Source organism: Polypterus senegalus, chromosome 10 (genome assembly GCF_016835505.1).
Source record: "Polypterus senegalus isolate Bchr_013 chromosome 10, ASM1683550v1, whole genome shotgun sequence".
Taxonomy (NCBI): domain Eukaryota; kingdom Metazoa; phylum Chordata; class Cladistia; order Polypteriformes; family Polypteridae; genus Polypterus; species Polypterus senegalus.
In genome coordinates, this window is record NC_053163.1 from 74,801,289 (window position 1) to 74,813,429 (window position 12,141).

A 12,141-nucleotide genomic window follows, 5' to 3' on the forward strand; every position below is an offset into this window, starting at 1 on the left:
CTGTTACAAAGGCAGCTGCTTAGGTGAGTCACATAAGGTTGATTGTCATTTAGCAGTATGTGTCAGCAATAACATAGGAGTGACAATTAGGAATTTCACATGTGAGTTTTCAAAGCAACAAGAGGCAAACATGCCAAATAGTCAGCGCCCAAACAGCAGGAGCATTGGGAATAAAACTGTAAAACTATTTCATGCGTCAAGAGAAATGCTCAAAAATTATGGCAGCCAGTTGTGCTTTGGGTATGAAAATTCTGGCAGGGCTTAGTGTCTGTGACTGTCAGAAGGAGCTTAACCATCCTGAAAAGCCTGCTATAATAAGGAGCTGTGCAAAGTGTGCATGTCTGTGTATGTGTAAGTGAGCAAATGTGAGCGACACTGGCAGCAAATGAGAAAGACATAATCAAGCATTTAAACTTACAACTCTTATGAGATTCACACCTCTTATTAAAATAATTAGACTGGCTAGTTGACCAGCAGGGTATCTTGCGAAGCATTCTGGCTTGGGCTGAATAATAGCCTGGAGCTCAGGTAATGTTCCCATTTACAGTGAGTGGTGCAAGGCAAAGCTTGTAGTGTGAAAGTGTATGAAATGGACACACTACAGAATAGATCACTGCAGTTGCATGAAAGGAGCCATGGAAGATTGGAGAGCTGTTGGAGAGTGGGCAATCAAGTAAACGGCTTGCAGTAAAACCTTTAGTGAGCAAGCGAGCTACATTTCACAATATATTAGACCTCCAGCATAAGTTACGATAATAGGTCAATAGCATAATGTCATAAAAAATCACATAAGATGAAGATCAATTAACATACTATTGTGTCATACAGTACAACCACCAAAGGGCAGCACTGAAAGATGCCTTAATATCAACATCAAATAATCAATACTAAATGCAAAAATGCAAATGAATATTCATTCAATAAACAGTGCCATGCATCTATACTAATAAATCATCACGCCTCCCACGTAATTGAGTGCCTGCCCATATAAGGCCGTCCGTCAGCAGCAATCCAATAGAAACACTCTGCTGCTAAATATTCCCGGGTTTAGGGCTGTGCTTATGCAGACGAAGATGAGATGGTCAGGGTGGTTTTTGGCACAAACTCAGCGAAACTGCGAGAGAAACTTTTAAGTGCCGGGTCTTAGCTAACATTAAATAAAGCCGTGGACATCGCACGAGATGGCAGCAGCACAGCTGGGAACCTTCGATGCATGTACTCTGAGCGGCTCATGTGAACTGACTGTGAATGCAGTATGCAGACAAAAAGCAAGAGCTCCAAAGAGCGCTGAACAAAAAATGCATTACACAATTGAGAAGGCAACAAAAGAATATGAAGGGAGTGACGCATACAAGCATATTCATAAGTGCAGCTACTGCGGAAACAAAGCACACGGTGGAAAAAGTCAATGTCCAGCTAAAGGAAGACAGTGTAAAAAAAACCCGTATATGCATTGTGTGATGTCTCAAATAAAGAGAAAGACGAGCTGTTTATTGATGCAGCAAGAAAGGAATCGATGAATGAAACCTGATATCTTTACAACGGTTGACAAACACGGAATGTAACTTGAACACAACACATCCTCCAAATACGAACCTGAATGAAAGAAATAATGATAATCAAATCCTTGATGACAGCAACACTCATAACAGTCACAAAACAATTACGTTGACAATCATGTTACGTTATTTTTAAAATGTTCCCTTTTCTTTTTCATAAATTCTTTAACACACTACTTCTCCGCTGCAATATACCCCAATCTACATACTGTCAAATAAATGAACCACACGCCGTGGCGCAATACGAGTGGCTTAGCCTCTAGCGCTGAGGTCCAGGGATCAATTCCCGAGAGGGGGTGCAGTGAGTGCGTACGCCTGATGAGCCCAGAATTAGGGTGAAACACGTGTCGCGTAGTCTTTGCATTATTTGAAAGTAAAACTATTTCAACCATTCTATGATCTGCTTCTCGCAACTGAAAGAGGGCACCGTGGCGGATGTTAGCCGACTTAATGACCAACCACAAGCGTTACCTGGTAGGTAACCACCCATACAGTCAGATTGTGATTCAGACTACGAATGCCTTGAATGTAATTACCCCGATCTACATACTGTCAAATAAATGAACCACACGCCGTGGCGCAACGCAAGAGGCTTCATCTTTAGCACTGACATCTGAGGTTTGATTCCTGAGAGGGGGTGCAGTGAGTGTGTTCGCCTGATGAGCCCAGAATTAGGGTGAAACACATGTCGCGTAGTCTTTGCAATATTTGACAGTAAAACTATTTATATTATATATATATATATATATATATATATATATATATATATATATATATATATATATATATATATATATATATATATATATATATATATATATATATATATATATATATATATATATATATATATATATACTGCTCAAAATAATTAAAGGAACACTTTTTAATCAGAGTATAGGCTAAAGTCAATGAAACTTATGGGATATTAATCTGGTCAGTTAAGTAGCAGAGGGGGTTGTTAATCAGTTTCAGCTGCTGTGGTGTTAATGAAATTAACAACAGATGCACTAGAGGGGCAACAATGAGATGACCCCCAAAACAGGAATGGTTTAACAGGTGGAGGCCACTGACATTTTTCCCTTCTCATCTTTTCTGACTGTTTCTTCACTAGTTTTGCATTTGGCTACAGTCAATGTCACTACTGGTAGCATGAGGCGATACCTGGACCCTACAGAGGTTGCACAGGTAGTCGAACTTCTCCAGGATGGCACATCAATACATGTCATTGCCAGAAGGTTTGCTGTGTCTCCCTGCACAGTCTCAAGGGCATGGAGGAGATTCTAGGAGACAAGCAGTTACTCTAGGAGAGCTGGAGAGGGCCATAGAAGGTCCATAACCCATCAGCAGGACCAGTATCTGCTCCTTTGGGCAAGGAGGAACAGGATGAGCACCGCCAGAGTCCTACAAAATGACCTCCAGCAGGCCACTGGTGTGAATGTCTCTAACCAAACAACCAGAAAGACTTCATGAGGGTGACCCAAGGGCCACATGTCCTCTAATGGGCCCTGAGCTCACTGCCCAGCAGCATGCAGCTCGATTGGCATTCGCCATAGAATACCAGAATTGGCAGATGCACCACTGGTGCCCTGTGCTTTTTACAGATGAGAGCAGGTTCACCCTGAGCACGTGACAGAAGTAAAAGGGTCTGGAGAAGCCATGGAGAACATTATGCTGCCTGTAACATCATTCAGCACGAGCAGTTTGGTGGTGGGTAAATGATTATCTGGGGAGGCATATCCATGGAGGGTCACACAGACCGCTACAGGCTTGACAAAGGCACCTTGGCTGCCATTAGGTATCAGGATAAAATCCTTGGACCCATTGTCAGACCCTATGCTGGTACAGTGGCTCCTGGTGCATGACAATTCCTGGCCTCATGTGGTGAGAGCATGCAGGCAGTTCCTGGAGGATGAAGGAATTGATACCATTGACTGGCCACCACACTTTCCTGACCTAAATCCAATAGAACACCTCTGGGACATTATGTTTTGGTCCATCCAATGCCACCAGGTTGCACCTCAGACTGTCCAGGAGCTCAGTGATGCCCTGGTCCAGATCTGGGAGGAGATCCCCCACAACACCATCTGTCATCTCATTAGAAGCATGCACCGATGTTGTCAGGCATGTATACAAGAACACAGGGGCCATACAAAGTGCTGCGTACAATTTTGAGTTGCTGCAATTAAATTTTGGCAAAATGGACTAGCCTGCCACATAATTTTTTCACTCTGATTTTTGGGGCGTCTTTGAATTCAGGGCTCTGTAGGTTGATCATTTTCATTTCCATCAAAGCGATGTGGCATCCTTTCGTTCCTAACACATTACCCAGTCTATATCAGTATAGATATCCAGGAGGATTTCTTTTTCCCATTGAGATCTGATGTGTTTTCAAAGTGTTCCTTTAATTTTTTTGAGCAGTTTATATATATACACACACACACACACACACACATATATATGTGTGTATATGTATGTGTGTATATATGTAGATATGTGTATACAGTATGTGGATGTACAGTATGTGTATATACAGTGGGTACGGAAAGTATTCAGACCCCCTTTAATTTTTCACTCTTTGTTATATTGCAGCCATTTGCTAAAATCATTTAAATTAATTTTTTCCCTCATTAATTACACACAGCACCCCATATTGACAAACAAAAAAAGAATTTTTGAAATTGTTGCAGATTTATTAAAAAAGAAAAACTGAAATATCACATGGTCCTAAGTATTCAGACCCTTTGCTCAGTATTTAGTAGAAGCACCCTTTTGAGCTAATACAGCCATGAGTCTTCTTGGGAAAGATGCAACAAGTTTTTCACACCTGGATTTGGGGATCCTCTGCCATTCCTCCTTGCAGATCCTCTCCAGTTCTGTCAGGTTGGATGGTAAACGTTGGTGGACAGCCATTTTAGGTCTCTCCAGAGATGCTCAATTGGGTTTAAGTCAGGGCTCTGGCTGGGCCATTCAAGAACAGTCACAGAGTTGTTGTGAAGCCACTCCTTTGTTATTTTAGCTGTGTGCTTAGGGTCATTGTCTTGTTGGAAGGTAAACCTTCGGCCCAGTCTGAGGTCCTTAGCACTCTGGAGAAGGTTTTGTCCAGGATATCCCTGTACTTGGCGCATTCATCTTTCCCACGATTGCAACCAGTCGTCCTGTCCCTGCAGCTGAAAAACACCCCCACAGCATGATGCTGCCACCGCCATGCTTCACTGTGGGGACTGTATTGGACAAGTGATGAGCAGTGCCTGGTTGTCTCCACACATACCGCTTAGAATTAAGGCCAAAAAGTTCTATCTTGGTCTCATAAGACCAGAGAATCTTATTTCTCACCATTTCAGAGTCCTTCAGGTGTCTTTTAGCAAACTCCAAGATAGAACTTTTTGGCCTTAATTCTAAGCGGTATGTGTGGTGACTACCCGTTGAAGCTCATTGAGAGAATGCCAAGAGTTTGCAAAGCTATATATATATATATACGACAGCAACACTCATAACAGTGACAAAACAATTACATTGACAATCATGTTACGTTATTTTTAAAACGTTTCCTTTTCTTTTTCATTACTTCTTTAACACACTACTTCTCCGCTGCGAAGGGCGGGTATTTTGCTAGTGGTTAATATATACCAGTCATCAGTAAACACATCAAATGTAACTCAGTTCAATGAGCCATCTTCATCTTATTTCCTACATACAGGCAAGCTTTACCTTTACAGAAAGCCAAATAAAACTTTTGTACGGTTCTACATACCATATCTGTTACCAACTGGTAAATATGGTGGAACACCTGCATGGGTTGAGTAGCCTTCTTATGGAAAATATTAAGTCCCATTGTTGCTCTACATGACCATATGATGGCCAAGGAAAATGAGATGATTGTATAAGTCATGCCTACTCTTATCAGATAGATAGAATAGATAGATAGAGAGATAGATAGACAGACAGACAGATACAGATAGATACTTTGTTAACCTCCAAGGGGAAATTCACATACTCCAGCAATATTCTGATAAAAACAATATTAATTAAAGAGCAATAAAAGAGAAGTGCAAGTTAAAAAAAAATTCAAGAAGGAGAGTGTGAGGCAGGTATAACAGTCTATAATCTTGTGTAGTGTTAACGTTTACCCCCTCGGGTGGAATTGAAGAGTCGCATAGTGTGGGGGAGGAACGATCTCCTCAGTCTGTCAGTGGAGCAGGACAGTGACAGCAATCTGTCGCTGAAGCTGCTTCTCTGTCTGGTGATGATACTGTTCAGTGGATGCAGTGGATTCTTCATGATTGACATAACTTTTGCCTCATCATGTTTTAAAGTCCCCATACATGTAAATTCAAGATTTTTTCATTAACACCAGGATGTACTCAAACACCTTTCATGGCCTCCTCAATCACCATATCTAAAGACCACTGAACCTTGATGGGTAGTTCTGGAGCACAGAGTGTAAAGTAGATTTCTACCTACATTCCTTCATTCTTCTCAGTAAAAGTTGAAATATCTCACTAGACAAAGATTTAAGAAAATTATTTATTTCATTATTCAGACCAAGCATATTGCTATATGTAATTTAATTGGGTCACGAAAACACATTTGCCCCTCTCAGTAACATGTTAGTAGCTACATTTAATATTAATGAAACACTAAATTATTTCGAGATAGTAGAGAATGAGGTGCATTCAAGATTAAGCCATTTACAGTCTAATAAATCTCTCAGACCAGATAATACATACTCAAAACCTGGGGAATTATGTGTATATAAAACTGTTAATGTTCATTTCTCAAAATAACTGAACACCAGGGAAATTTGTTGGATTTAATGTCCATGGCAGGAAAATTAAGAGAAGAAAACAAAATCAAGAGCCAATTTCTTAGCAAAGGTGTTCTGCGCACAGTCAAGATGGATGGAAAAATGTAGTTTTACTAGGACAATGAATGTTTAAACCGAAGCAGTAAAACATTTGATTATAGTGAAGCAAATGATATTATACTTTCATACAGCTTTAGAATAAGGTAACAAGAACTTTTCATGTTAGTTATGGTTTAAATATGGGGATCCAGAAATAATTTATACAAATTAGTTAAATCTACTGAAACCACTAATTGAGGTTGAGTAGCAGCTACCCTAAGTCATTTCACAGATATTTATGTCACGCCCTGGTGTCCTAACCTCAGGTGACAATAGGATCTTGAGGACATTTAGTATCAGGATCGAGAATCGGTGTGATAACAAGGGAAGTAAACACAGCAGGTGCAGCAAGCAGAAAGGTGTATTTATTGGAAAAAAAATAATATCAATGTTCAATAAATGCAATAGAAAAACAGCAAAAAATATTCATTAAAAGCAGAAAAAATAGTAGAAACGACATGTTATACACCCTTTAAAAAAATAGGAAAGTAAAAACAAAAATCCTTCCTACTCGCTTTCTGTCACTATCTAGAAGCTCGAGGAAAGCTGGCAAAACAGGAATAACTATCTTCCTGTACAGACGTCGCCCTGCACCAACTGAGATGAACTTACCTGACCCTCTCTTGGTCTGAACTGAGGTGAATAAGGTGAGCTAACACACCAGGTGTTATCCAATCACCTGACCAGAGTCTTAACCAGAGTGACTTCTTGCCCAGGTCACATGCCTAACCTGGACCTTATGTTTGAGTGCCGAGCCACACATGTACACATGTACAGTAGATGCCATCCTGCAGCTCCCCATATCCACCATCCAACCTGTTCACTCTCCAGTCAAATTCTCTGAAGCACCATAATTTATAAACCTGACATGTTGCACCAGAAGAACACAGAGATGATGCAGATGGGCAACAGGCATGTGTTTGAGGGCCCATAAAATAGAAACTCTTGCCACCACACTATTCATTTCAAGCCCAGCAAAATGTGGCCATTCCCTGTGTGTAGCCAGAGAACAAACTGGGAACTAAACCAGTTCCTTTTTCTGTTTATTAAAATGACTGGGCTTTTAAACAGATTAAGTAAAAAAGTAAAATTCTTCTAAGATGATATATAGAAAGGTGCTTCCTTCACCACATAACAAATTAAATTGATGAAAATAAATGAAGGGTTCCAAAAGTAATCTGTTAGTGATTGTTGAAGGTAGAAATCACACATTATGAAAAAGACTTGTTAATTAAACTAAGAAGGCTTATCTTGGGCTTATGAAAACAGGGAATGAGGGGAGACAGAAGCATATAAAACGATAAAGGAAGTTTGAGTTGTCAGTTGTTATGTTACAAACTGCTCTTCAAGAAGATCACAGGAGCTCAGATGGAAGTTGGTTATAGACAGTATATGTACAAATATTTGAAAAGACATTTTCACACAGAGGAAACATGGAACACATGATCAAATAGTGCAGTTGAAAACAGAAATTTAGTGACAATCAAATACCAAATTAATAATATTTCAGAAACCATTCCTATGTCATTTATCTGATTTTCTTCATAATGACATGTTTTTTTATAGTTAATTTGCCCAAATCTGTTCATGGTATTTATTTACTGTTACTATACGGTGTCTGGTACTATGTAAACATTTCAAGGCACACATGAAAATTATATTTAAAGGAAGTTATGCAGGCAGTATATGTTTAATGATACATAGAAATGCTATATAACATTAGAATAGATGCTGATTTAATAAAAGGTTTGTTTTTAAAAGAAGTCAGTATTTTGCGAAGCCTCTTTTAGTTTGTAAAGCTTAAGTCTGAGAAACAGTTTTCAATCCATCAGTTTTCACTAGGTCTCCCTCGGTATTTGCTGAAATGCAAGTCTAGACCTTTACAGCGCTGCCACCATTATTCACAGAACACAGCAGACAGCTATCAGTGAAGTTCATGCCTACTCGCCTTCTGACGCAAATATCAGTTTAAATCACCACTAATCACTCTGTAAGACTTTCTGTTAATCCACGCTTTATTGTCTTTCATGTACCACAATCTCTTCTGTTTGTTTCTTTCTTGCAAAGATCATTTTAGCTGCAGAAAGATAGCGCCCAAAAAGACTTCTCCATCAGGTTGAAGTGTATATTTTGGTGCCAGATGACATGGCCAGATGCCGAAGAAGCACTTCACTGGACTCCCTTCTGCCTCTTAAAGAAGTGACCTTTAATTACTGTTCATCCTAACCTCATAGTTACAGATAGCTTTTTGGACCCTCCACTGTGTTTGCTGTCTTCAGCTCGCCAGGTTTCTTCACATTTCTTTAGGACAGTTTGTAAAATACTTTTTAAAAAACTGATTTGGTGTGGAATTGCTTTCTGTTTGTAGCCTGGGTGACACAAAACCATGATTTTTATGTCTGTCAAAGTGTGTTAGCTTAACCTTTTCCAAACCTCTCCTCTAGGCCTCATATTTGTGGTTAGCAACCATTATTATACCCTTGTGTCTATTAAAACGTACCACTAACTCACCTCTTTATGCTGACTAATACCTCAATAACTGGAATCAGGTTGCGCGTTACAAATACAACAAATGGCTGGGGTGCATCAAAGAGAGTCTGTGTTGTTCCAGACATCTCAAAAGGTAAAGTTTTTAGAAAAGCACAAGTAATCCGTGTTACATTTTACGTTAATGTGTATTTGCTGGTGAAAGCATTACATAGCAGTGGAATAAATATAAATGAACACTTACTGCCCAGAGCTTTCTTGGGTGATTTAGGACTCTTTTACAGGTCCTTGATCAATTGAATAAACCCTGCACTGAAATTTTGTTCTCTTTAATATTTTTATTTTACTGGCCTAAAGATTGTCAGATTGTTACTCATGAAAATGATAGCATTGATCTATGGGAGTGTAAGCCTACATGCAGATTATAATAATGAAACAGATGCGCTCCAGGACTTTCGTGTATTAGAAGAAGCTTAGCTATTGGAGGTATAGTAGAGTGGGAGAGGAGCCCTGCTTATTCAGTAGTAGAACCTGCCATCACCTTCCTTGGCTGACCTGCATTGCCATTCCCAGCACCCTGATTTTCCATAGCTCCTTATTGTGGCTCCACATGCTCTCATTTGCTCCTCTACTTCATTCTTTGTCTGTACATTCACACTACCAGCTCTGCCTCTTATCCCACCTGGGGCCAGAGACAATACCATCCCACTCACTTTTCTTAACTTCATTTGCCAATTCAAGCCAGCATCCTTAAGGAGATGCTCCAATCACCAAGCAACCAGGCCAATGGGTTTTAGCAGAGTAGATGGGTCTCCTGCTTATGCGCTCAATACACCTTCCCTCTTCCACACTCTGCACCAGCTTCTTTCAAGGATGGACACTATATCCAATAATTGTACTACATGGCACTTCTTTTCTGCAGATTCTACCCTCTTTATAATCAGAATTTTAATCCCAAAGATATTGCATTTTTGTGACACCATGAGCAAATCATATTTACTACTAAATGATAATATTAAAAAGAAGACAAAAATGGCTCCAACCACATGACCGTACATGAAGTGTATAAAGAAAGGAGATAAGGATAAAAGTTTAGCTCAATTGTGTCCATCAGAAAAAAAGGGAAATAAGCTTGGAAAGGTACTCCAGGCTACAACATTTTTATAAGACAAAGAAAGAGTGCCTACTCTATTAACTACAGCAGAGTCTCCTCACTGAGACAGTTAAAATCAAGATAAAGAACCCCTGTCCTGATAACTGAGGAAGCAATATCTATGTGAGCTGTGTTTTCTTTAGGCAACTGGCTTCTTAACCTGCTGTAAAGAGAAATGTCCATTAAAATATCCCACGGCTGAAGCAGAAAACATTGGAGAATCTGTGTTTGGACTGCTGAAGCACAGCATTTCAGTCACAGTTGATTAACATTATATTAATATACTGGAATTACATCATTTACATCTTCTATTGTATTGCAGTGTGCAAGAACTAATTGGTTACTTTTAAATATTTAAGTCACAAAATCTTGAAAACAAGAATCCAGTGTCTTAATTTATACTTTACAGATTAAACTACAACTGAATACAAAGTAATAACAGACTGGTAGCTTTATATTCAAGTGCTTGGCCTCAAAGCTATTTGATTTGTCCATGCCAAATGGTGGATGAATAAAGAGCAAGCCTTTTCATATTGAAAAACAGTACATCCCTGATGAACACTTGCGTAATACAACCAAATGTCTTAACCAGTATCTGCCTTAAAATAGGAACTACATTTTACCTATCATGATAAGCAAACAGTGCAGGCTTACCTGAAATAAGAGGCTGTCCAGTCATACCTATGGGTGCCATCCCTAGGTTGTTCATTGCAGTTGCCCAAGCAGCTGGATCAGACATTGGCATTCCCATTGAGGTGGAGTCCACAGCCATATTTCTCACACTTTCTGTAGAAAGAATACAAAATGGCAGACTACAATTAATTGATATCTCATAAAATTCTAAACATAAAACATTTCATTATTTAAAAAACTCATAAATATATACCCAATTATCATCTTTCATAAAAGCACTGCTTAGAAAATATGATGAGAATGCCATCAATTCAGTTATCACTATTTCACACCACTGCGTCCATTGCTGTTGGGAGGCTCTGCTCCTTGGTGACACTTTATTAGAAAAGGAAGGTTTGGAACATGAATGAAAATTTCACACCACAATATCAAACTTAAACTGGCACCAGCAATTTTATTTTAATCTGCCATTTTAAAATAGCAATACCTCAATGGTTCATCGCTTGAAACACACTTTATTAAAACCTTTTAACAGTTTACATTTTTTCTAATAGTACTCTAAAAAATGCATCGCCTCTTGTTTTATTTTCTGAATTTGCTAGAAGGAACACAAGAAAGTGAATTCCAGTCAATGCACCTTGAACAGAATTCATATTTAGGTTGCTAAAACATCTTCTGTGGCTTTTGGACACAACATCATTATTGATGCAACCTGGGGTCACTGTGTGCTTCTGTCTTTCACCATCAGACATTTTCAAGTCCAGTCACAGATTCTCAATTGGACTCCAATTCAGCCACTCCAGGACATTAACATTGTTGTTTTCCAGCCATTCCTGTGTGGCTTTACCTTTATGCTTGGGGTTGTTGTCTTGATAGAAAACAAATCATTTCCCAAGATGCAGGTTTTTTTGTAGATTGCTTGAGATTTTCTTCCAGAATTTTCCTTGCTGCATTAATTTCACTTTCTAGCTTCACAAGCCTTGTAGATTGTGCTGAAGAGAAGCATCTCCACAGCATGGTGCTGTCTCCACGGTGCTTCATTGCTGGGATTTGTATTGTTGCTAATGTGCATTGGTTTGCTTAAACCAAACATGGCATTTAGTTTGATGGCCAAAAAGCTTAATTTTGGTCTTGTCAGACCATAGACACTGCTTCCAGCTGACTTGATTCTCCTATGTGCTTTTTGGCAAACTCTAGCTGAGTGTACTGTAGAAATAAACGCTGTTGTTGTGTTTTTTAACAGGGGCTCTCTCTCTGCCACTCTCACAAAAGCTGGTGAAGCATTCGGGCAACAGTCCATGTATGCATGTGTCTCCAGTCTTATTCACTTTAGCTTGCAACTCCTTCAGAGTTCCCATGGGTCTCTTAATGGGCTCCCTCACTAGTCTATTTCTGACAAGATT

The 12,141-nt window shown here is 39.3% G+C and overlaps 1 protein-coding gene across 6 annotated transcripts in view; it reads right to left on the reverse strand.

Annotated features, from left to right (window-relative positions):
• Window positions 1–12,141, reverse strand: part of enox2 (ecto-NOX disulfide-thiol exchanger 2) — a 918,217-nt gene that overhangs the window by 242,239 nt on the left and 663,837 nt on the right. For all 6 annotated transcript variants that reach the window (XM_039765983.1, XM_039765987.1, XM_039765986.1 and 3 more), the window contains one exon: window positions 10,760–10,891. In XM_039765983.1, the coding sequence (XP_039621917.1) occupies window positions 10,760–10,891 (132 nt within the window). The remainder of the gene's footprint in view (window positions 1–10,759; window positions 10,892–12,141) is intronic.